The 26,488-nt window shown below is 37.7% G+C and overlaps 1 protein-coding gene and 1 pseudogene across 2 annotated transcripts in view; both read left to right on the top strand.

Annotated features, from left to right (window-relative positions):
* The window catches only part of Scaper (S-phase cyclin A associated protein in the ER), a 477,645-nt gene that overhangs the window by 131,011 nt on the left and 320,146 nt on the right, over positions 1-26,488 (top strand). For both annotated transcript variants that reach the window (XM_074061919.1, XM_074061920.1), the window contains exon 15: positions 16,157-16,297. In XM_074061919.1, the coding sequence (XP_073918020.1) occupies positions 16,157-16,297 (141 nt within the window). The remainder of the gene's footprint in view (positions 1-16,156; positions 16,298-26,488) is intronic.
* LOC141419261 (histone deacetylase complex subunit SAP18 pseudogene) lies at positions 6-9,474 on the top strand (annotated as a pseudogene).

Raw genomic sequence — 26,488 nt, forward strand, 5'->3', positions numbered from 1 at the left:
TGAGTTTTTCATTTCACAAAATCGTGGGAGTCTTATATTTTGGTGGGCTTATTTTCAAGTAGACCTTTCTCTTCTGGTTTGAGAGAAGATAAAAGAATGACAAAATTAAATTTGCTAGGAAATAAAGCCATTTCTATCAAATTCCAGAGGGCTAATTGTTTAAAAAGGAAAGAATTAGTCTTTACTGAACTATCTAGTAATTAATATTTTGCAAATTTGCATGGATTTTTGAAGCCGTACTTTGTCTGTTGCCATTTTCACTGGGAGGTTTCCTTGAGTAGTCTTGTCAAAGTGTGAAAAGACTTGGTAGGACAGTTTAGAGACTGAGCTAGTTAGGTTCTATGTGTTTGTCGCCTGTGGCTAGCCTGTGTTCCTGGTGTGCATTTCTGATTTTGATTTTCACTGTTGTGAGTGTGCCTATGGCCAACCCCTCAACTGCAGGAGTGCAAGTTACCACCCTGGCCTCCAGTTGTTGTCAGTACACCTGTATACCACTGGCCCTGTAGCCATGCATGTGCATGTCCTTACTGTCATACATGTGCCAATACCTAAGGACCAGAGTTGTGATACCGCTGGCCTTGGCCCTTTCCTACCTAGGTATGGTCACTGCTTAATCCAGAAGCATTACGGAGGATCTCAGCAGCCCTCCTAGGTACTGCAAGTACCCAGAAGGTTTTGCACCTGAGGAACAGTTTCTGATGTCACTGTTCTCAGCCCCCATTTGCCATGCTACTGCATACCTCTGGAACCAGAGTTGTTGTTTGTGCCCATATTTGTCACCCACATGTTACTAGCTTTGTGTAACAATGCGCTGCTGTTTGCCCACCTTCCCTCCACTTCTCCCATCAGTGCTTCCATGGTCCCTCCCCAAGGTGATGGCCTTTCCTTACCAAGGTGATGGCCTTTCCTTACCAAAGCCAGTCCATGCCTGGGCAAGGTGACCGTTTCTTTAAATGCCGGGGAGCAATGCAGGGATACCAGGAACATGTAAAATTGGGGAAATATAACACTGCCAAGGGAGCCAATAAATTGCCAGTAGCTGACCCAGTCCCATGGAGATCCACAAATTTCCTGTCAAGTATTCCAAATAGTTGTTGTATGGAAGTTCAGTGAGCTACAAGAGATCACAAGTAAATAGTTTAACAGAATCAGGCAAACAACACAAGAACAACATGATATGTTCAAGAAAGATAGAAACCATAAAAAAGAAGCAAATAGAAATTCTGGAGCTGAAGAATATAATAACTGAATTAAAAACTGATTAGAGTGGTTCAGTAGCAGACTTGATCACACATAAGAAAGAACCTGAGAATTCAAAAGACAGACCTTTGAAATTATCTAGTGGGAGGAGAAAAAAATAAAAAGAATGAAGAAAGACTGTCAGATTTATGGAAATCATTCCAAGCCAATTTATTCTTTAAGAAGCAAAAGACACATAGAAAACTTATTTAACTTAAAAAGAAAAAAAACCTTAAACATCCCAAGCATAGAGAGGGAAAGAGATAGTCAAGTCCATAGAACTCTGAATAAATTTAATTTAATGAAATCTACATCAGGACTCATTATAATTAAACCATCAAAACTCAAAGATAGAGCTAGGCAAGGTGGCATGTACTTATAGTCTTAGCTGCTCAGGAGGCTGAGATGGGAGAATTACTTCAGTTCAGGAGTTCAGATTCATCCTTGGAAACAGAGTGAGACCTTTTGTTAAAAACAGACAGACAAAACTCCCAAAGATAAAGAATTTTGAGGTCAGCAAGAGAAATGCTATGTGTCACAGTAAGTGAATCCCCTTAAAGCCAGTAAAATTCTCAAAAGGAATCTTGTAGGATAGGAGACAATGAGACAATATATTCAAAGTTCTGAAAGAAACTGCCAGCTATGAATACTGTGCACTGCAAAGCTGTCCACTAAAATGTTGGGAGATGAAGTTTTTCTGAGACATACAAAAACTGAGGGAGTTTATCACCCCAGGTTTGCCGGAAGAGAATGCTAGTGACGTTCTTAACATGGAATTGAAACAACTAGTAATGGCATAAAATGTAAAAGGAAGTGTAAAATGTAGAGTAACCATAGTGGCAAAAATTTAGTAATAGATTAACAATGCAAAAAGTAGTTAATTCTGACTTCACAGTGACAAAGTGTGCTTGTGTGTAAGTGTGTAGCTTTTGTATTGCAGTTGAATTTTGTTACCAAGTTAAAATAGATGTTTATGATCATAAGGGCAAACTCTATTGTACATACGTAAAAGCAACCAGTACTAAACCCAGGAAGATGAGATAGCAAAAAAGTAAAAGAAGAAGAGAATTGCAACGCAGGCAGAAAATAAGCAAAAGATGGTGACAGTAAAATTTTACCTGTCAATAGTTATTGCAAATGCAAGTGCATTAAACTACACAATGGGAAGGTATAGAGCACATGTATGAATAAAAATAAAGACCCATTCATATTTTGACCACAAGAGACTTACTTTAAATTTAAAAGAGACACTGTAGGACAAACTTAGAGGCATAGGAAAAGGATATTCCATCAAATTGTATCTAAAACCGAAGTGACTCTTAAGCATATCAGATAAAATAGACTTTAGGTCACAAACTATCCTTCTGGAGAAAAAAGAAAAAGGGTCAACTCCAGGAAGATAATAACAGTTAATTTTATTTGCACCGAGCATCAGAATATCTAAATATGCAAAACAAATATTAACAGATCTAAAATGAGAAATCAGTAGCACTACAGTAACAGTAGAACACTTTTTGCCTCGCTTTCGGCAATAGAACATCTAGGTAGGAAGTCAGTAAGGAGTACATGCTTTTGTTGGCTGTAGGAGTGGGCAGTCAGAGTGAACTTGTGGTAGGCAGAAGGAGGAGGATGTGGTGGAAGCAGGAATGGGAGAAGCCCAACAGTCGTAAGAAGACATCACTGTGGTTCTTCACTTCCCAGAATGTTCTGGCTATCACTACCATTAGGTGGACAAGTTCTCCCATGGAAGAATACCACCCAGCAACTGCAGATCTGCACTTGGATGGGTGCAGCCCTGGAAGAACTGACTAGCTTAGAGAAAGAAGCTTACACAGACTAAAAGAAGGGCACACACTTCAATTTTGCAATTGCTTTTGTGGATCTTGAGACCTGGCCATTGAGTTAAGGAGGTCGGCAGCACTGTGCCTGGCAGAATGGAGACTGATGCCTGCATGACCCTTCAGTCACAGCAGGTTCAAATAGGTGATTATTTGGACATAGCAGTTACCCTTCCAAATCTGGCACCATCTCCTTCTACTTCCTCTTCAGTTTACTTTTCAATCAGTTTCATAAAATAAGCTTACATGCTTTTTTCTGCCATAGTTTTGGCCATTAAGCCTTTAAATTCTAAACAAATTGTAATGCATCTATCAGGAGTTAGATTTGATGTGCTATGAATATTAATAGGAAGTTCATTTTTCAAGTCTTTCTGTAAAATGTGAAGAAAAGTGCTCTAGCATCCTGTGTAAAACAGTATTGCTAAACATATGTGCTATCAAAAAATCTCTAAGGAAACAGCTGAAGTGAGCAACACTAGATTAAGTAGGCTGAACAGACACATAAAGAATTTTCCACCTAAAGCACCTTTTCTTACCCATTCTCTTCAAATGCACATCAGTTTCCAGGACAGATGGCGTGTTAAGTCAGAGAGTAAGTCTATAGAAATTTAAGAAGATTATACCAAGTACTTTCTCATTCCATAGCAGAATCAAACTAGAAATCATAGAAGAAAGAAAGCAGGAAATTAAAAACATGGAAACTAAACACACTATTGAACAGGTAAAAGAGGAACTCAAAAGACGATTTAAATCATGCATGGAAGCAAATGAAAAACCATTACTCCAACCTGTGGTATGTAGCAAAGTTAGTGCTAAGAGAGACATTTATAGTGGTAAATGTTTATAGTAAAAAAGTGGAAAGCTCTCAATAACAGTCTCATCCTGCAAATCAAGTTGCTAAAGATGGAATGAACTAGACCAAAACTTTGCAGATGGAAGGAAACTTAGACCAAGTGAAAACAGATGGGATACATCTGAAAAAGTCAACAGAACGAAGAGCCATTGGTTTTTGAAAGATGAACAGTCAATAAACCCTTAACTAATCTAAGAAAAAGGAGAGAAGACTCAAAATAAGAAATAACAGTGGAGTCATTACAGTGGCTGATGCAGAAATAAAAATAATCAGAAGGGACTATTATGACTAGTTTCATGCCACCTCCAGTGCTGTGAAAATGACTATATTTACTTTATAAATTTCTGTCTCTGGTTCTTGTATAATAGCACAAAAGGCACTAAAACAGCAACATAAGAACACAGCTAACATCATAACGAACTGGGAAAAAATTTAAAAATTCTTACTAATATTTCATAACCACTTCTCTACAATGTACTACTGGAAGTGCTAGCAAGAGCAGGCTTGCAAAAAAAATAAGTAAAATGCATTTAAAGTGGAAGTAAAATTATCCCTGTTCACAGATGACATGCCTAAAAATGTTAAAAAGACTGACAAAAAATGTTAGAGTAACATACAAATTCAGTTAAGTTTCAAAATGTAAAATTATGCAAAATTAGTGGGGTTTCTATATACCTCAAGTAAACTGAAAAGGTAATTAATAAAAATTCTATTTTTACTAGTAACAGAATAAAATGCTTGCAGATTAACTTAAAAAAAGGTTAAAGGCTTGTATGCTAAAAATGGATGACAGAAAACTGAAAAAAGAAATAAATGGAAAGACACCAATGTTCATGGATTGGAAGAATTAATATTGTTTCAGTGTCCACACTACCCTAAGTATAATCTACAGTCAGTAAAATTCCTATCAGAATTCCTGTGACCTTTTCCTTCTCCTTTTAATTTATCATTTTTACATTTATTTATATGTTTGTGTCACCTCCCCCAACCTCCTTTTGTGGCTTTTTAACAGAAATAGAAAATGGAAAAAACAGCCTGAAAATTCAAATGGAATCATAAAGTAACCAAGCTAGTCTTTTTTTTTTTCCTGTGGTACTAGGGTTTGGACTCAAGGCCTCACACTTACTAGATGGGTGCTCTACCACTTGAGCCACTCTGCTAGCCTTTTTTTGTGTTGGGTATTTTCAAGATAGGGTCTCATGAACTACTTGCCCAGATTGGCTTTGAACCTTGTCCTCCTGATCGCTGCCTTCTGAGTAGCATAAATCACCATTGAATGACCCAACCTAACCTTCAGCAAGAAAAACAAAGGCCAGGTCCACAAGATGGTGGCTAGAGGGAGGAAGCAGAAAGCATGCCTCCTAAAGTGGAATTTTGGAGAGATGCTAGAGACACACCTTGAAGGCAAGGCCACTGAGAAGAGGCAAAACTTTGACCCCTCCACACCTCCACCCTGCACAGAGTATCTCCACTTCACGTTGAATGGAGAAACCAGGAGGGCCCAAGGGCCACCAGATGCCCGTGCCCAGATGGCTTGGGGAGACGCCGACAAGGTGAGCTAAGCGGTAGGCGGTACTTCCACAGACAACCCTGGGCCAGATCAGCATAGCCCCCTGGACAGACTGACCCTCAATTGGGGAAAAAAGAGAAATGGAGAAATAAGCAATAAGAACAATAAAGAAATGTAGCAAAGAGGGTGGGGCGCCCTGAGTGCCGAAGAGGAGGGGAGGGGAATCCCTCCCGGAACTGTAAATAAACAAGCCGGGCCTGGCCAGGGAGGAGAGGGCAGGAGCGGAGGTGCGTGCCCAGCAACCAGGAGTGGGAAAGCTTGTGAGAGTGGCAGAGGGAGGAAAACCCCACAGGAGAGGGGGGAAGAACCACCTCCCACGTGAGCTGTAAACAAACATGGCGGCTGGCAGGAGCAGCAGCACTGCCCAGTAATCAGGAGCAGGAAAGCTTGTAAAAGTGATGGTGGGGGGAAAACTGCATAGGAGAAGGGGAAGACCCACCTCCCACATGAACTGTAAATAAAAATGCAGGCCTGAGAAAGCGGGTGGACTGTCACCTCCCCCAGTGTGCTTGGAAAAGGGAAAGCTTTTAGCAGTGGCTTGCGCACAGGAGAACTCTGAGTAAACAAAGACTGCAGGGCCAGGTGAGTGTTAAGCTCACCCCAGAGATCTGCATAAATAACGCCGCCAGCAACAGCAGGCTGACAGCAGCGGGCAGGCAGCCACAGATACCATTCACAAACCTGTCTCCAGACTCTTTTTTCTCTTTCCCTACCTTTGATGAGAAAACAACCAAACTACACCTGCATGCTGAAAAACTTACTGAAACTGTATTGCATTTGAACATGGGACACTTTGTAGGTTTTTTTTTTGTGTGTGGGTGCAGTTTTGTTCTACTTTATGTTTCCCCTTTGATGAGACAACTACAGAACAACACCTGAGGCACCATCTCCAGGATTGGAGGCTGAGGGATGAACAACAAAATTATTAAGACTGAAACTTCATTGCATTTGAACTTGGAGGTTTATTTATTTATTTATTTATTATTTTGTTTTATTTTATTTTATATATATAAAATAAAAATATTTCTTTCATTTATTTATTTTTTATTTTTATTCTTATCTTTATTCTTTTTATTTTTTATTTTCAATCCTTTCTCTGTCTCGCTAATGCCTTTTCAGCTTAAGGTTGATTAGTACACTGTCTCTCCCTGTTTATATCTTTGAAACTTTTTTTGTTTGTTTCTTTGTTTTGTTTTTTTCTACTTGTTTATTTGTTTTTTCCCTTTTCCTTTAACTTCTTTGCTTTCCATCCCCTCTCACTCTTCCATTCTAAATATCGCTAGTGCTACTATTACAAGCCAGAAAATACTTAATTGCACACAGTTCAGGGACAACACCACCAAGGGCAATGATGGAAGACAGAAAAAACAGGGAAACCAGTTTCCCCACAGCAAAAAATTAGTACAGGAACCAGAGGGAAATGAAGAAATCAGATATTCAGATCCAGACCCCAACAAAATGCAGATAAACTATGCCAAACAACCCAATGAAGCCCATGAGAATAATCTAAAAGAAGACATGCTACAGGTACTCAATGAGGATTTTATAGAGATGATACTGGATAGGGTCAACCAAAATGTATAGGAAACACTCAAGAAAGCCCAAGACAACAAAAATACAGAATTTGAAAAAGCAAAAGAAGAAATAAAGGAAACAATAGAAGTACTGTGTAAACACCAAAGTGAAACAGAGAACATGATTAATAAAGAGATAAATGAACTCAGGACAGAAATAGAAAACATTAAAGTGGAAATGACCTACGATATGGAAAACCTCAGAAAAAAGAACGAAACAGAATTATAAAACAAAATGGAAGGCCACTCCAGCAGAATAGAACAAACAGAAGACATGATCTCAGAAATTGAAGATGAAATGATAATTAAAGGAAAAACATAAGAACTATTAATTAAACAACTCAAGACCTGTGAAAAGAAAATGCAAGAACTCACCGACTCCATCAAAAGACCAAACTTGAGAATCATGGGCATCGAAGAAGGAAAAGAGGTGCAAGCAAAGGGAATGCGTAATATATTCAACAAAATAATAACAGAAAGTTTCCCAAATCTAGAGAAAGATATTCCCATACAGATGCAAGAGGCCTCCAAAACACCAAACAGACCAGATTAAAATAGAACTACCTCACGACATATCATCATTAAAACAACAAGTTCAGAAACTAGGAAAAGAATATTGAAGGCTGTAAGAGAGAAAAAACAAATAACATACAAAGGTAAACCCATCAAAATCACAGCAGACTTCTCAACAGAAACATTAAAAGCAAGAAGAGCGTGGGGTGAGATCTTCCGGGCACTGAATGAAAATAACTTCAACCCCAGGATACTCTACTCAGCAAACCTATCATTCAAAATAGATGGAGCAATCAAAGTCTTCCATGATAAGCAGGAACTAAATGTGTGACCACAAAGCCACCACTACAAAAGATTCTTCAAGGGATTCTGCACACAGAAAGTGAAACCCAACATAACCATGAAAGGGCAGGCAACACCAAACCACAGGAAAAGAAAAAGCAAGAAAGTAGAGAGTAACCTCAACTTAGGTACACACAATCAAACCTTCAAACAACTAAGACAACTAAATGACAGGAATCACCACACACCTATCAGTACTAACACTTAATGTTAACGGACTTAATTCACCCATCAAAAGACACCATTTGACGAAATGGATTAACAAGGAAGATCCAACAATTTGTTGCTTTCAGGAGACTCATCTCACTGACAGAAATAAGCATAGGCTTAGGATGAAAGGCTGGAAGATTTACCAAGCCCCAAAAACAAGCAGGAGTAGCAATACTTATCTCTGACAAAGTAGACTTCAAACCTACATGGAACAAACAAGATAAAGAAGGACATTCCATACTAATAAAAGGGGAAATAGACCAAAAGGAAATAATTATCAACCTATATGCACCCAATGTCAAAGCACCCAATTTCATCAAACATACACTGAAAGACCTAAAAGCATATATTAACTCCAACACAGTGGTTGTGGGAGACTTTAACACCCCATTGTCATCAATAGATAGGTCATCCAAACAAAAAATCAATAAAGAAATTCAAGATCTAAAATATACAATAGATCAAATGGACCTACTTCATATCTACAGAACATTTCATCCAACTTCTACACAATATACATTCTTTTCAGCAGCCTGTGGAACCTCTCCAAATAGATCACATCCTAGGGCACAAAGCAAGCTTCAGCAAATATAAGAAAATAGAAAATATACCGTGCATGCTATCTGATCACAATGCAATAAAACTAGAACTCAACAACAAACGTAAAGACAAAAAACATGCAAACAGCTGGACACTAAAGAACTCATTACTTAATGAACAATGGGTCATTGATGAAATAAAAGAGGAAATTAAAAAGTTCCTGGAAGTCAATGAAAATGAAAACACAACCTACTGGAACCTATGGGACACAATAAAGGCAGTCCTGAGAGGAAAGTTTATAGCCATGAGTGCATATATTAAAAAGACTGAAAGATCCCAAGTCAATGACCTAATGATACATCTCAAACTCTTAAAAAAACAAGAACAAGCAAATCTCAAAACAAATAAAGGAGAGAAATAATAAAAATAAGAGCTGAAATCAATGAAATAGAAACCAAAAAAACCATACATAGAGTTAATGAAACAAAATGTTGGTTCTTTGAAAAAATGAACAAGCAAACCTGACTAAAATGAGGAGAGAAAAAACCCAAATTAGTAGAATCAGGAATGCAAAAGGGCAGATAACAACAAACACCATGGAAGTCCAGGAAATCATCAGAGACTACGTCGAGAACCTATATTCAAAAAAAAAATTGAAAATCTTAAAGAAATGGACAGATTTCTAGATACATACGATCATCCAAAACTGAACCAAGAGGAAATTAATCACCTGAATAGATCTATAACATAAAATGAAATTGAAGCAGCAATCAAGAGTCTCCCCAAAAAGAAAAGTCCAGGACCTGATGGATTCTCTGCTGAATTCTATCAGACCTTTAAAGAAGAACTGATACCAACCCTCCTTAAACTGTTCCATGAAATAGAAAGGGAAGGAAAACTGCCTAACACATTTTATGAAGCCAGTATTACACTTATCCCAAAACCAGGCAAAGACACCTCCAAAAAGGAGAACTATAGGCCAATCTCCTTAATGAACATTGACACAAAAATCCTCAACAAAATAATGGCAAACCGAATTCAGCAACACATCAAAAAGATTATTCACCACGACCAAGTAGGCTTCATCCCAGGGATGCAGGGGTGATTCAACATACGAAAATCAATAAACGTAATAAACCACATTAACAGAAGCAAAGACAAAAACCACTTGATCATCTCAATAGATGCAGAAAAAGCCTTTGATAAGATCCAACGCCATTTTGTGATAAAAGCACTAAGAAACTGGGAATAGAAGGAAAGACCTCAACATTGTAAAAGCTATATATGACAGATCTACAGCCAGCATTATTCTTAATGGAGAAAAATTAAAACCATTCCCTCTAAAATCAGGAACCAGACAAGGATGCCCACTATTTCTACTCCTATTCAACATAGTACTGGAATTCCTAGCCAGAGCAATTAGGCAAGAAGAAGGAATAAAAGGAATACAAATAACTAAAGAAGCTGTCAAAATATCCCTCTTTGCAGATGACATGATCCTATACCTTAAAGACCCAAAAAACTACTCAGAAGCTTCTAGACATCATCAGTAGCTACAGCAAGGTAGCAGGATATAAAATCAACATAGAAAAATCATTAGCTTTTGTATACACTAATAATGAAAAAACTGAAAAAGAATGTATGAAAACAATTCCATTTACAATAGCCTCAAAAAAAATCAAGTACCTAGGTGTAAACCAAACAAAAGATGTGAAGACCTCTACAAGGTAAAGTATAAACTTCTGAAGAATGAGATTGAGGAAGACTATAGAAAGTGGAGTGATCTCCCATGCTCATGGATTGGTAGAATCAACATAGTAAAAATGTACTCCCAAAAGTAATCTACATGTTTAATGCAATTCCCATCAAAATCCCAATGACATTCACTAAAGAGATTGAAAAATCTACTGTTAAATTTATATGGAAACAGAAGAGGCCATGAATAGCCAAGGCAATACTCAGTCAAAAGAACAATGCAGGAGGTATCACAATACCTGACTTCAAACTATATTACAAAGCAATAACAATAAAAACAGCATGGTACTGGCACAAAAACAGACATGAAGACCAGTGGAACAGAATAGAGGACCCAGATAGGAAGCCACACAACTATAACCAGCTTGTCTTTGACAAAGGTGCTAAAAACATATGATGGAGAAATAGCAGCCTCTTCAACAAAAACTGCTGGGAAAACTGGTTAGCAGTCTGCAAAAAACTGAAACTAGATCCATGTATATCACCCTATACCAAGATTAACTCAAAATGGATCAAGGATCTTAATATCAGACCCCAAACTCTTAAGTTGATACAGGAAAGAGTAGGAAATACTCTGGAGTTAGTAGGTATAGGGAAGAACTTTCTCAACAAAACCCCAGCAGCACAGCAACTAAGAGATAGCATAGATAAATGGGACCTTATAAAACTAAAAAGCTTCTGCTCAACAAAAGAAATGGTCTCTAAACTGAAAAGAACACCCACAGAGTGGGAGAAAATATTTGCCAACTATACATCAGACAAAGGGCTGATGACCAGAATATATAAGGAAGTTAAAAAACTAAATTCTCCCAAAACTAATGAACCAATAAAGAAATGGGCAAGTGAACAAAACAGAACTTTCTCAAAAGAAGAAATTCAAATGGCCAAAAAACACATGAAAAAATGCTCACCATCCCTAGCAATAAAGGAAATGCAAATTAAAACCACGCTAAGATTCCACCTCACCCCTGTTAGAATAGCCATCATCAGCAACACTACCAAGAACAGGTGTTGGTGAGGATGCGGGGAAAAATGAACCCTTATACACTCTTAGTGGGAATGTAAACTAGTATAACCACTCTGGAAAAAAATTTGGCGGCTACTTAAAAAGCTAGATATTGATCTACCATTTGATTTAGCAATACCACTCTTGGGGATATACCCAAAAGACTGTGACACAGGTTACTCCAGAGGCACCTGCACACCCATGTTTATTGCGGCACTATTCACAATCGCCAAGTTATGGAAACAGCCAAGATGCCCCACCACTGATGAATGGATTAAGAAAATGTGGTATTTATACACAATGGAATTTTATGCAGCCATGAAGAAGAACAAAATGTTATTATTCGCTGGTAAATGGATGGAATTGGAGAACATCATTCTGAGTGAGGTTAGCCTGGCCCAAAAGACCAAAAATCGTATGTTCTCCCTCATATGTGGACATTAGATCAAGGGAAAACACAACAATGAGATTGGACTTTGAGCTCATGATAAAAGTGAGAGCACACAAGGGAGGTATGAGGATAGGTAAGACTCCTAAAAAACTAGCTAGCATTTTTCGCCCTTAACTAGAGAAACTAAAGCAGGTACCTTAAAAGCAACTGAGGCCAATGGAAGAAGGGGACCAAGAAATAGAGAAAAGGTTAGATGAAAAAGAATTAACCTAGTAGGTAACACCCACGCACAGGAAATCAGTGTGAGTCAACTCCCTGTATAGCTATCCTTATCTCAACTAGAAAAACCCTTTTTCCTTCCTATTGTTGCTTATACTCTCTCTTCAACAAAATTAGAGGTAAGGGCAAAATTGTTTCTGCCACGTATCGATGTGGGGAGGGGAGAGGGAGGGGGTGGAGTGGGTGGTAAGGGAGGGGGTGGGGGCAGGGAGTAGAAATGACCCAAGCATTGTATGCACATATGAATAATAAAAAATAAAAATTAAAAAAAAACAAAGGCCGGGGCTTTTGGTTTCCTGACTTCAAATTGCATTACAAAGGTATAATAACTAAATCAGTATGGAACTAGCATAAAAACAGATAGAGACTAATGAAACAATACAGAATCCAGGGATATCATATGCAGTTACAGTCCACTGAGCTGTGGCAAAGATGCCAAGAACATACAGTGGAGAAAATATGGTCTCTTCAACAAGTGGTGTTGGGAAAACTGGATAGCCACATACAGAAGAATCTCACACCACACTCAAAAATCAATGCAAAATATTAAAACACAATACATGAAGAATAAAACACAAAACATGAAACCACAAACTTTTCCTTTATTTATTTTTGTGATCAGGGCTTGTGTTTACATCTCAAGGGCCTGGACCACTACCCTCCTATTGATGCTTTCGACATTGGGATGGCAGGCATATGCCACCATGCACAGCTGTTACTGGTTGAGATGGGGTTCTCTTGAACTTTTTTACCCAGGCTGGCCTTGAATTGTGATCCTCCCAATTTCCACCTCCCAAGTAGTGGATTACAGGTGTGAGCGATCACATCAGGCTCCACAAGATTTTTTAAACAAAACATAGGTAAGAACCTTCTTGATATTTGTCTTGTCAGTTTTTTGGATCTGACATCAAACACACAGACCCAAAGCAAAAATAGGCAAGTGGGATCCCGTCATATTTAAACATTGCTGCACAGTTATGGGGAAAATAACTCCCAAAATTCAAATAATTTACAAAATGGGAAAATATTGGTAAGACCTGTGTTAGCTATGGCATTGAAATCTAAGATATTAAGGAATATGCTCAATTCAATATCGAGAGATCAAGTGACCTGATTCGAGGTGAGCAAAGGACATAAGACATCTCAAAGGAAGCTCAGATGGGTAAAGTGTAGTTGGAAAGGCACTCCACTTCTGTAATGACATGGGAATAGGGCAGCACCTCACACCTGTGGGGGTGGCCGTTGTCAAATGACAATGTTCAGTGTCGGGGAGGATGTTTTGAAGAGGGATCTCTTACATGCATATGGGATGTAGAAACATGGTCAGCTGTGTGGAGTTTTCTCAGAACATTAAAGTGGGAATGCCCTGTCATCCAGCAATCTTTATTCTGGGTATCTAACCGAAGGAGTTGAGGTCAGATTATGAAGAGAGATCTGGACATCCATGGTCACTGTTGCATTATTCGCAGTAGCCAGCACACAGAAGTAAGCTTCCTGTCCTCAGAAGACTAGATAAAGAAAATGTGTAAGTTACATGTTTGTGTATTTACAGTTGGATATGGATATATGAATATTGTTTGGCCTTAGGATAAAATCTTGCCATCTTTGGAAACATAGATTGAGCTAGGGGATGAGGACCTTAAGGGAAGTGAAATAATCGAGACACAGAAAGAGGACTCCTTCATGATACTGAGTTAGTCAGATTCCTGGAAGAAGGGGATGGCACGATGGTTGCTGGAGGCTGGTGGCATGTGGAAGTGGAGTGACACTGTCCAGAGGTACAAAGTTTCAGTTACATGAGGTGTGCATTCCTGGAGCCTCAATGTACAGCATCATGACTATGGCTCATAGGATAAAAAACAAAAGACTCAAAGCACCATAGGAAGAGTTGGGTTTACTTTTGGAATTTAAAGATCTTTTTCTCCTCCACGTACTCACCAGGCCTGACTCTGCTTAGCTTCTGAGATCAGACAAGATCGGTACATTAGGGTGGTATTTCCAGAGACTAAAGATCTTTTTCATTAGAAACTTTGTTAACCCTAATTTTCAGTAGCACAGAAATGATGATCAGGTTGTTTAACATTGTTACTTCTCTGTGTTTATCTGTGAAATGACTTTTGTGATGTTTTCCTGAGGCAAGTATGCAGAATAGTGCCAGTGCTGCTAGGGAGGGGCTGCTCAGTATATCGCTGCTCTCACCTGTGCTTTCTTATGGCTGGCGTAGATGAGGACTTCCTTAGTTATCTGTGCTGCATTACAAATGAGCTCAAAATTTAGTGTCTTAAAACGCTGAGTATTTATTAGCTCACAAGCTCTGTGGACTACCTCGTGATTCTTGCACTGCCTTTCAGTTAAGGGCGACAGTAATTATCTGGGGTGGGAGGTTCCACTTCCAAACTCACTCCTGCAGGTCCTTCAGGCCTCCATTCCTCTAAAAACCTCAGTTCCTTGCCAACTTATCTTTCCACACTTAAAGTGTCTTTGTGACATGACTTGTAGTTTTCCAATGGAAAGAGAGGGGATGAGAAGAGGAGAGGGTGCAAGAGAGTGGATAAAATGGAAGCTGTGCTGTCTTTACATCATTCCTTTCACTGAGTTCTTTTGGTCACAATCCTGATAAAATGGAGAAGAAGGTGGTTATGCAAGGAACTTACTACCAAGAGGCTTAGCTCCTTGGGAGCCATCTCTGAGAGCTGTATACTGCAGGTATCTAACATATGTGGTTAGAGACAGTTCCTGTGCTACCTTTTTCCACTTGAATGGAGAACTGGTGTGCATGGGTTTTGAGCATGTTCTTTGTGTCACTGAGAGGTAATTGCCAAGTAATATGAATATTTATACAAATGAGCTATGTAACATGTTTTCTGTTTAGTATAGTAGTTAAATTGGGAGTAGAAGAAAATTTTGTGATTTTTCTTTTTACCTGAATGATAAGAATTTGCCATTTAAAATGAATAGATCAGATAAGAAAAGCAGTCTATAAGACTTAGTACATTATATAATTTTTAGCTTAAATAAATACTCTAACCTTTATTGCTATTTTTTAATACAAATAAAATTAGATATTTTCATTATATAATATGTTCTTCAGGTATTCATGTACAAATCATGAATTACTGAAATGATACATGATTTTAGAGGTTCTCTGGTTTAATATTCCCATGTGTGTCTGTATCCTTTAATTTCAGTGGTAAATTCCATCTCTCTCTTGTAGGTGGGTTATTGTGTTTCTTTCACACTTTGTGTTTGTGGTTTGATCTGATCCACCACAGTGAGTCTGTGAGATACACGGGGCAGCTTCTGACCCGCAACTGAATCTAAGACTGAGTGAGCGTTTCCAGTGTGACACAACCAGTAATGCACAGAGTGAGGCTTTCACGATGCTCTTTGATCTCCTAGTGTGGTACTGTTTCTGCAGCATACTTTTTTTCTGTGCTTCAACACATAATTGTTTAGAGAAAATTCAGTGGAAATGTTTCTTTTTTGCTCATATTGAGCCAACTTGTGATTTTCTATAGTGAATACTCTTTGGTGCTGAATCTTATTTCCTGGTGCACAGACCAAGTCTTTCACTTCTCCTGTTTGATATGATTTTAAGAAGTTACTCATTTTGTGATTGTGGATTTTATTATAAAGATATTAAAGGTTAATAAATATAAACTGTGTTAATCTTAAGTGTAGTCATGGTGCAGTACAATGATAATAACCACAAATATTTCTATACAGCTCCGTCTAATTACTGTTCTAAAAGTTTTATGTATTTAACTCAATCTCTAAAATAACCGTATGCATTAGATGCTACTTTTATTATTCCATTTTATAGATCAGAAAACAGACATAGCTAAAAACATTGCCCATGGCTGTACAACTAGTAAGCGGCCAAGGTGACTTGTGGACCCCAGTTGTATGGTCCGACTTCACAGTCGGTACCCATAATTGTTTGTCATTCTCCTTAGGACATTCCCAGGTTTAACCTATATAGTCCAGAAGCCTTTACCTGCTGGCACTTCTGTTCAGTTAACCTTGTAATAATTTGTCATACGTAGGAGAAGGATGTGCGGAAATGGAAGGAAGAATTACTAGATCAACGGCGTAGGATGATGGAGGAGAAGTTACTTCATGCTGAATTTAAACGAGAAGTGCAATTACAAGCGATTGTGAAAAAAGCACAAGAGGAAGAAGCCAAGGTATATTATAGGTGCTTCAGCCATTTAATTAATCAATTAAGTACTTCTTGTGTTATGTAATATTAACAGAAGTTAGTATTTATATACTATCAAATGTTGTTTCAGAATGATAGAATATTTTACTGGCTCACTTAAAAGGTACTAGGTACAGTATCTTACTTCATCTTTACAACAGTCCTATGAACCATATATTGTTTTATTGCTCTATTCAGGCATAACTGACAGACAGAAAACAAGCAGTATTCTGTTTGGTGAGTTTGACTTGTAATCTCAATCGTCCAGGCAGTGACCATATCACTCCTCTTTGTAGTTCATTCCACGTCTGTCCCATGCCTTTGCAGGCCTGCTTTTTGTCACTGCAGATGTTGCCTCTTCTAGAACTTTACATGAATAGAACCACACAGAGTTTATGCTTTCCTCTGGTTTCTTTCACTCAGCATACTATTTGAATTTTGTCCATGGTGTGTGTATGGGCAGTTATTTTCATTGTCAAGATGTGTGCCAATGTGTGGAAATAACATAATTTGTTAATCCAGCCCACTCAGTGATGAACATTTTCTATTACAAATAGAACTGCAGTGAACATTCATTTCAGGTCTTTGTGCAGATATGTCTGTTCATTTTTCTTTCTTTTTTGGTGATTTTTTTTTATTGTGCTGGGTGGAGTACATTGTGGCATTTTGAAAAGTACTTATCAAATGCATCATACTTTTCTTTCGTATATCTAGGAGTGGGGTGACAGTCTAATGATATGTTCATGTTTACCTTTTTTGTTAGCATGTATGAATTGTATAAAATAACAGGTTTTTACTGTGTCATTTTCTTAAAAATTTTACTTTTGAATTAGCATACATTAATAATGCAAGGGGATTCCATTGTCATAATTTCATACATGTGTACAGTGTAACTTGAACAAATTCAAATCCTCCATTATATTTCCATTTCCTCTTTTCTACCTCCCCACTTGCCTTTCCAGTGTTTGATGGCTTTCATTATGCTGTCTTCATATGCATATATGTAGAGTACTTTCATCTTCTTGACCCCCCAGTACCCTTTCCTTTCCATTCCCTCCAACTGATTCTCTCCCTCCCTCCCCTCCTTTTCCCTTATCTTGTATATCATATACAAACATTTCTTCCTTCTGTGAGATGTCATCTCAGAGTTGATCAAAAGAGGGGACTTTTGATATACAGAATGCCTTCATCACCATTTGTTGTCTGTGCCTTTGATTCAGACCCAGTGCTGTGAAGCTCCTCTCCTGTGCCTTCCTCTAAGAGGTGTGCAGTGTTACATCTTACATTTATGTTTTCACCCATTTGGAGTGTATGGAGGTTCACCCTCTGCAAAAGATGAGATCAAACCTTCACAGATGGGGCCACATCTATTTTATTGGTCTATTATGTCCACAGTTATGCTAGGACCACATTCTTTTAATCACAATATCAGTATAACATGCTTTGAAATCAGGGAGTATGAGATTTCCAACTTTATTGTTCTTTTTCCAAGATCATTTTGGCTGCTTAGGGTCATTTGAGATTCCATATAAATTTTAAGACAGGTTTTCTATTCCTGCAAAATTGTCATTGGAATTTTGATGAAGGTTGCATTGACTCTTTAGATCACTTTGGGCTATTAATCTTCCAACATTATCCAATCCATGAATGTGGCATCATTTCCCATCTGTTTATGTCTTACTTAATCTTTTACAGCAGTTTTTGGCTTCAGTTGTATGTCTTTCTCCTCCTTGGCTAGTACCTAAGCATTTTATTCTTTTTGATGCTTTATTAATGGAATTATTTTCATATCTCATGTGAAAATGTTTTCCATATTGTTTGCACATTTCTTTTTCAGATTATTCATTGTCCATATTCAGAAAAATACAGTTGATTTTTGTAGGTTGACTTTGTATTGTACTTTGCTCAGTATTTATTAGTTCTAACAAACTTTGTGAGACATCATCTGTTAATAGAGATAATTTTGCTGCTTATATTTCAATTTGAATACCTTTTTTCCTCTCATCCAATCGTTCTGTGTAGACCATTCAGTGCTGTGTTCAATTCGTGGGGAAACTATACTTTTTTACCTTCCTCCTGAGTGCAGAGCAATAGCTTTCAGTCATTTGATTTTCTTTCTTGTCTTCCTAGTTTGTAGAGACTTTTGTTTGTTTTTGGTGTTACTGGGGTATGAACTCAGGTCCTCATACTCTCTTCCACTTGAGACTTGAGCCCTGCTTCCAGACCCTTTTTGCTTGAAAAAAAGTTTTCTTTGTGGTGCTAGGAATCAAACATAGGGATACTAGATGAGCACACTCCACCACTGAGTCACATCACTACTTCCTTTTTGCTTTTCTCAGGTTATTTTTCAGGTAGGGTCTTGTGGTTTGCCTGAGAGCTGGCCTCAGACTGTGATCCTCCTACCTCTGGCCTCCCACATTTCTGGGGTCAGAGGCCTATGCCACCATGCCCAGCTTATTTATTGAGATGATGTCTCACTAACTTTTTGCCTCCATCCATGGTCCTCCTGATCTCTTCCTCCCGAGTAGCTGGGGTTACACAGGTGAGTCACCATGCCTGCCTGTTGCATGTTTTTTAAATCAGGACCTGATGTTGAATTTTTTCTCATGCTTTTTCTGCATCAATTAAAATTGTGTTTTTCTCCCTTCATTCTGGTAATGTGCTCTATCGCTTTGGTCAGCTTTTGAAGTTGAACCAACTTGGGTTCTAGGAATAAAATCCACTTGGTCATGGAGTATAATCTTTTGAATATATTGTCAAGATAGATTTGCTCATATTTTATTTTATCGAGAGTTTTTACATCACAATGTTCGTAAATTATTGATCTCTAGTCTTCTTGTCCTACTTTGGTATTAGAGTAATGCTGACTTCTTAGAATGAGTTTGAAAGTATTTTCTCTTCAATTTTACTGGTAAAGTACAAAGTATTTATTTTTCTTTAAATGTTTGGTAGAATTCACCCTGTATTCAGAGATAATTTGACTTTTTCCTTTCCTGTTTGTATCCCTTTTCTTTTAAAAAATTTTTTTTGGTGGTACTAGAGTTTGAACTCAGGGATTCCTGCTTGCTAGGCAGGCACTCTATTGCTTGAGCCACTCCTCTGGCCCAAACTTTTTTTTTTTTTTTGACTATACTGGTGTTTGAACTCAGGGTGTCACAGTTCTAGGCAAGTGCTCTACCACTTGAGCCACGCCCCAGATTTGGAATCTGGCTAAGATTCCAAATACTACATTAAATAAGAGTAGTAAGAGTGGTCAGTCTATGCTCATTCCTATTTTTATAGTAAATGCTTGCAGTTTTTTACCATATACTACAATGTTGGTTATTGCTCTTACTATATTGAGGTGTGATCCTTCTGTTCCTAGTTTCTTCAGAATTTTTGAAACAGAGGGAGCTTGAATCTTGTCAAATGCTTTTTCTGCATGTATTGAAATGATGAGATTTTTATTAGTATATGTTTAATTATACAAAGTAATGGGCTTCACTGTAGCACGTCCATGATACATATTGTGTACTTTGATCATATTCTCACCCCCCATTTTCCCTTTCAACATCCCTCATAGCCTCCCTTTTATTTTCATAATTACAGGATTTCTGTCCACATTTTAAATTTTATTTGTTGCAGAGTTTGGTATCTATGTACATCAAGAAAATTGGACTGTAGTTTTCATTTTTTGTTGTGTCCTTATCTTGTTTTGTTGTCAGGATAATACTGATCTTATAGAATTAATTTAGAAGTACTCCTTATTTTTTCATTTTATGGAATATTTTCAGAAACATTGATAATAGGTTTCTTTTTGTTTTTGTTTATTTGCAGTGCTGAGGTTTGAGCTAAGGTCTGCACCTCAAGCCACTCCATCAGTCCTATTTTTGAGATGGGTTTTTTCAAGATTGGTCTTGCAAACCATGATCCTCCTGATCTCTGCCTCCTGAGTAGCTAGGATTACACTAGCATCCGACTGGTTTTTTTTTTTTTTTTTTTTTAGGTCTGGCAGAATTGGCATCGTTTTCATTGCTGGGAGATGTTTTTATTATTGCTTCAAACTCATGGCTTGTTACAAATCAGTTTATTTATTTATTTTAATATCTTCATGGTTCAATTTTGGTAAACCACCTCTATGTAGAAATTTATCCATTCCTTTTAGACTTTCCATTATTTCAGATTATAAGTTTTCAAAATATTCCCTAATGGTCTTTTGGATTTTCATGGTATCATTTGTAATAGCTTCTTTTTCACCTCCAATTTATTAATTTTGGCCTTCTTTCTCTTTCTGTTGATTATTTTGGCTAAAAGTTTGCCAGTTTTGTTTATCTTTTTGAAGAACCAATACTTTATTTTACCGATCCTTTACATTTTTCTTTTGGTTTCACTTTCATTCATTTTAGCTCTGACTTTTATCATTTGTTTTCATATAGTAAATTGGGGTTTGGCTTGCTCTTGTTTTTCTAAAACCTTGAGGTGTATTGTTATGCTTTTTACTTGAGATCTCTGATTTTTTAATGTAGGCACTCATAGCTTTAAATTGCCCTCTTATATCTTCCTTCACTGTACACCAAAGGTTCTGTAAATTGTGCTTTACTTTTCATTGGATTGTAGAAATTTTTCAATTTCTCCTTGATTTCTTCAATGACTCACTTATCATTCTAAAGTGTATTGTTCAATCTTCATGATTAGTGTAGTTTTTATAGTTTTTCCCTGTTTCTAGTTTTATTCCATTGCAACTTGGTGAGACACAAGAAATTATATTTGTTAAAATTTGCTTTATGACTTAAAATGAGGATCTGTTTTAGAGAAAGTTCCATGGGATGCTGTGAAGACTGTATTCCGCAGCTGGTGGATGGAACATTCCATTTGTTAAACAATCCATTTCATCTGTGGTGCACTATAGCTTTGAAATATCTTTTTCTTTCTTTCCTTTTTTTGTTTTGAATAAATACTCTATTGATAAGAGTAGGTACAGAAGGCACTCACTGTTATTTTTTCTAAACCTATCTGTCCCTTAATGCCCAGACATGTTTGTTTCATGAAATTGGCTGCAACAACACTCGATGTGTATGTGTTTATCATCATTACGTCTTCTTGATGAATTGTCTTCTTTATTAATATGTAGTGACTTCCTTTATCTCTTCTAATTTTGGCTTGAAATCTGTACGCATAATCTTTGACAGATATGCGTATAGGCACTGTTGCTTGTTTTTTGGGTCTTTTTGCTGGAATATTGTTTTCCATCCTTTTACTTTTAATCTGTATATGTCTTTGTTGGTGAAGTGGGTTTCTTACAGACAACAAATAGTTGGCTCTTGGGTTTTAATTCATCCAGCCATTTCGTATCTTTCAGTTGGAGAGTTAAGACCATTTACATTTAGTGTTATTGAGAGGTGTGTACAAATTCCTATAATTTATTTTTTTCTTGATGGATTTGAGTATTCTTTTATTTCTCCTAGTTGATCTTAGAAATTTACTGGTTTACTAAGTTCAGTAATGTTTGATTCTTTCAAACAAATACTTATTTATCCTTTTACTAATGAGATTTGTTCTTTCCAGATCTGTTGTGATTGTGGGTGTCTCTGTTTTCTGAGTGTAGGATTCCTTTAAGTGTCTTCTGTAGTGCTGTCTCAGTGGTCATAAATTGCTATAGTTTGTACTTAGGACTTTATGTCTCCTCCAATTTTCAGGGATAACTTTGCTAGATGTCATGATCTTTGTTGACAGGTACCTACATTCAGGGCTTGAAATATTTCATGTTTTCCTGACTTTCAAGGTTTCTGTTCTTATTCTGGTATGTTTTCTTTTGCTGTAAGTTGGCACTTCTCTCTTGCAGCTTTCTTTGGTTATATTCTTGGGTATATAGGGTTGTAAATGCATCTTTTTTTGTGGGATTGGGGTTTGAACTCAGGGCTTCTTACTTGCACAGGAGCCATGCTACTGCTTTAGCTATACATCCATTCCATTTTGCTATGGATATTGTAGAGATGGAGGACGCACAAACTGTTTGCCTGAGCTGGTCTCAAACTGTGATCCTTCTGATTTCAGTCCCCTAAGTAGCTGTGGTTATAGGTATGAGCAAATGGTGCCTGGTGTAAATGTCTTGTATTTGGATGTCCAGATCTTTCTCTTAGATTTGGGGCATTTTCTCCTTTAATTTATTGGATAGATTTTCTCTGCCTTTAGTCTGTATCTCAGCTTCCTCCTCTTCATCAAAGAGTTATAGGTTTGGTCTTGTAATCATGTCCCAGAAGTCTTGAAAGTTATCCTAATTGTTTTTTCCCCTTTATGGCTATATGAGTATAATATTTACTGAATCTTATCTTCATCCCTGAAATTCCTTCTTCCTTTTGCTTTAGTCTATTGGTGATGCCTTCCATTGAGGTTTTTTTCTTTTTTTGATTTATTGAGCATTTCATTTAGAAGATTTCCTTTTTTTCTTTAAAGAATCTCTGTTTTCTGAATTTCTCATCTGGGTCTTGAATTCTTCATTCTTCTGTTTATTTGCATCATCTTTGAGGTCATCTATCAGCTTTTAAATTAGGATTTTGAATTCTTCATCCATATGTTTGGATTCAGTTATTGAACAGTTATAAAATCTTAGAGGAGACATGTTGCCTTGTTTTTCCATATTTCTTGTGTTTTTGTGTTGTGATTTGTGCATGTGAGCAGCCTTCTCTTCAGGTCTCAGTACCCACTTGCACTTGGAGGAGATGAAACAGAGTTCCGTAGCAGCAACACAAAAGCAAACCACATATTAAAAAATAATAAAAAAAATTGGAAACATCAATTACATTCCCAGTGAGGATGAAAAGAAATGAGCTAAGATAATACAGTTAAAGGTAGGAAGTTAAAAATTAATAAAGGTAAATTAATTAATAATAAAGCAATAAAAAAGGGAAGTGGGTAAAGGAAAAAGAATAGATGCAAAGAGAGGGAAAGTATATAGAATGAAGGTTTGAAAAACAATGGGGAAAGAAAGATAAAGCAAATACAAAATAATACAGTTTTTTTTAAAAAAAGACTAGTCAGTAGTTGTTTCTTGCTGAGTACATGGATGATTGAAATGCTTTGCTTTTTTCCCCAGCTTTTTTCTTTTCAAGTTCACTAGGTATGGGGATGGGACAGTGAGTTTTCTCTTTCAGGCCCAATTAGGACAGATCAGAAAGCCCCTTATTGAGGATAAGCTTCTCCCTGCCTTGCATGCTGGTGTGTGTGACCTCTGGTCATCTAAGTTTGTGTCAATGATCTTCCTACATGGACCTGACAACACAGTGGGTGCAGGAGCCTGCCAGCTGCTCCTGCCAGCTGAGCCTCTGCATTGCCTTGTTGGAAACCCTTTGCATCAGAGATGCTTTGCCAGTGTGTGCTTGGGCATGGGAAATGGCCAGCTTTGGCTGCATTCCCACCAATGTCTTTGGAGTTTTGAGAGTGGAGAAAGTCACCAAACCAAAGCAATCTGTAGGGGATGGGTGCAGTATGGTGGTCTCTGTCCCAATCTTCCACTTGTATCCACACACATCTGTTTTCCTTCCTCTTGTTTCTTTTACAAATCTAAAGGTCGGTACTTCTGAGTTACACCTGGTCTTTGCCTACTGTTTACTATTGTACTCCCCTGCTCTCTAGCAACCCTCTTCTCCCTGCAACCACACACCTTTGGGTTCATTTCAGTCTATGGAAATGCAGAAATGGGCTGTGTAGCTCTTATCCGCCATCTTCCTTCCTTAGTTTTTTTTCCCTGATTGTTTGTTGCTAGTATATGGAAATACAGTGGAATTTTGTATACTTACTTTCTTATAACTTTTCTAAACTCACTTTTAGCTCTAACTTTGTTTCTTCATTACCAGTCTGTGTGATATTTATTTCTTCATCTCTTTATTGCAATGGCTAGACTAGTGTTGACTGGCTATGAGAAGAGTTGACATCATTGTCCTTTTCTCATTCTTAGGAGAAAACATTCAGTATTTCACCACTAAGTGTGGTATTAGCTGTGGAGTTTTCATTAATATTTGTTATTAGATTGAGGAACTTCTTGTCTATTCTTAGTTTACTCAAAAAATTTTCCCTAAGTTGACTTTGAATTTGGTTACTTGGTTGCTTCACATTTAAAATAATCATTGAAAACATCTTAAGATGGTGACTTTTACGATTTGATTTTCAAATATTAAACATGCCTTTCTGATAAACTTCATCTGATCACAATATATCACCATTTTTATATGTTGATGAATTTGTTTGTTAAAATTTTAGAATTTTTGCATCAGAGTTCATGACATATTATTCTGTAGTTTTCTTCATTAATCTTTTGGTAATAGGATATGCTGGCCTCATAGATCTCCCTTGCTTTCTTCCTCTAGGTTACCTGATTTTATACACTTCTCTACAGATTACCCGTTGTATCTGTTTGTAAATCACCAGGTTCTTTAGAAACAGTGATCTGAGCTCATTTCCACTACCTCATATCTGTGTCTTCCCAATTCCTTATACTGTCACTCTCCCTCTGTGCCACTGTTCTTGTCTTTGAGAGTGATTGTCTCAAGTTTAACTCTGAATCTCCTCATATGAACACCATCAAGAACCTTTTATCTTGAATACTTTCTTCCCTACTCTCTCAATTTTCCTTCTACCTCTGTCTTATCTTCTTTCTTAATTGTAACTGCACTAACTTCACTTACTCTTTTCCTTCAGTATCAGAACAACTACTATTGCTTCAACCATCCTCTGCAGTGATTCCTAAATGGGGGTCTCCAGCCCATGCTCTCTGCTGATCTCCAGACTCTGTGCCCATTGTGCAGTATTTGTGGAACTCATCAGCTTACCATCACCTTTTCTCCAAGTCCTCTGCTTTTCCCAAAATCATATTTTAAATCAGTGCTCCTTTTTTTGGGGGGAGGTACTTTTTGTAGACAAGGCTCAGAGATGAGCTAGCCTTTCTGACTTCCTCTTGGAGGTCCCACTTATATACTTACCCACAACTCTACACTTCGTGGTCACACATGGGCTTCCCTTTGCATTGTGGGTACTGCTAGTGCTGTTGTTTTATGTCCCTCCTATATTTGCTAATACTGTTTTTGCCCCAGCCCCTCCAGTTCATCTTTTTGCAGGGCAGGATTATATGACCTCTCAGGTAAAAAACCGTCAGGGATTTCCCATTGTCTTTAGGTCTGAATGTAAATGCATTACTTTAGCTTTTTAACATGTGATTTGTACTTAGAACTTTAGTAACAATAGCCATTTTATTATTTTAAAAATGATTTTTAGTCTGATTTGAAATAATTTTCAGTAACATGACAAAGGAAACTCAAAATGCCACCCTCAGCCATAGCCATCATTATTATTAGGTGAATACTCTTCCAGATGATTCTTCAGAATTATTTTCATATTGCATAAATTGATAAATTTATGAATAGCATTACACTATACATGACTCTGCTTTTTTTTTTTTTTTCTTTTTAGGTGACAGTACTGGGGTTTGAACTTAGGGCCTTGCACTTGCTAGGCAAGTGCTCTACCCCTTGAGCCACACCTCTAGCCCTTTTTGCTTTAGTTTGTTTTAGATAGCGCCTTACGCTTTCGTCTTCACTGGCCTCAGGCTGCTGTCCCTCTGCCGCTGCCTCCTGAGTAGCTTGGCGTGCAGCACAATGTTCAGCTTGTTTTCTGAGATGGGATTTTGCTAACTTTTTGTTGAGACTGGCCTTGAACTGTGATCCTCCCATCTTCACCTCCCAAGCAGTTGTGATTACAGGTGTGTGCCACCATGTGGAATCCTACATGAAACTTCCTTTTATCTTTTTGGTGGTATTTGGGTTTGAACTCAGGGCCTCATGCTTGCTAGGCAGGCACTCTACGCATGAACCACGCCTCCAGCCCTTTTGTCTTTGCTTTAGTTTATTTTTTCAGGTAGGATCTCATGTTTTGGCCTCTGGCAGGCCTCAGACTGCAATCCTCCTAGCTAAGCCTCCTGAGTTGCTGAGACTGCAGTTGTGTGCCACCATGCCTGGCTTGTTGTTGGGATGGGGTCTTGCAAACTTTTTACCCAGGCTGACATGAAACTTTGATCCTCCCTGTCTCCACCTACAAAGTAGGTGGGCTTATAGGTGTGAGCCACAGCACCCAGCAGCATGAGGCTTCTTCACTTCTTGTTCTTTTTTGATGGTCCTGGGGCTTGAATTCAGGGCCTCATACTTGCTAG

The sequence above is a fragment of the Castor canadensis genome, chromosome 19, assembly GCF_047511655.1.
Source record: "Castor canadensis chromosome 19, mCasCan1.hap1v2, whole genome shotgun sequence".
In the NCBI taxonomy this organism is placed as follows: domain Eukaryota; kingdom Metazoa; phylum Chordata; class Mammalia; order Rodentia; family Castoridae; genus Castor; species Castor canadensis.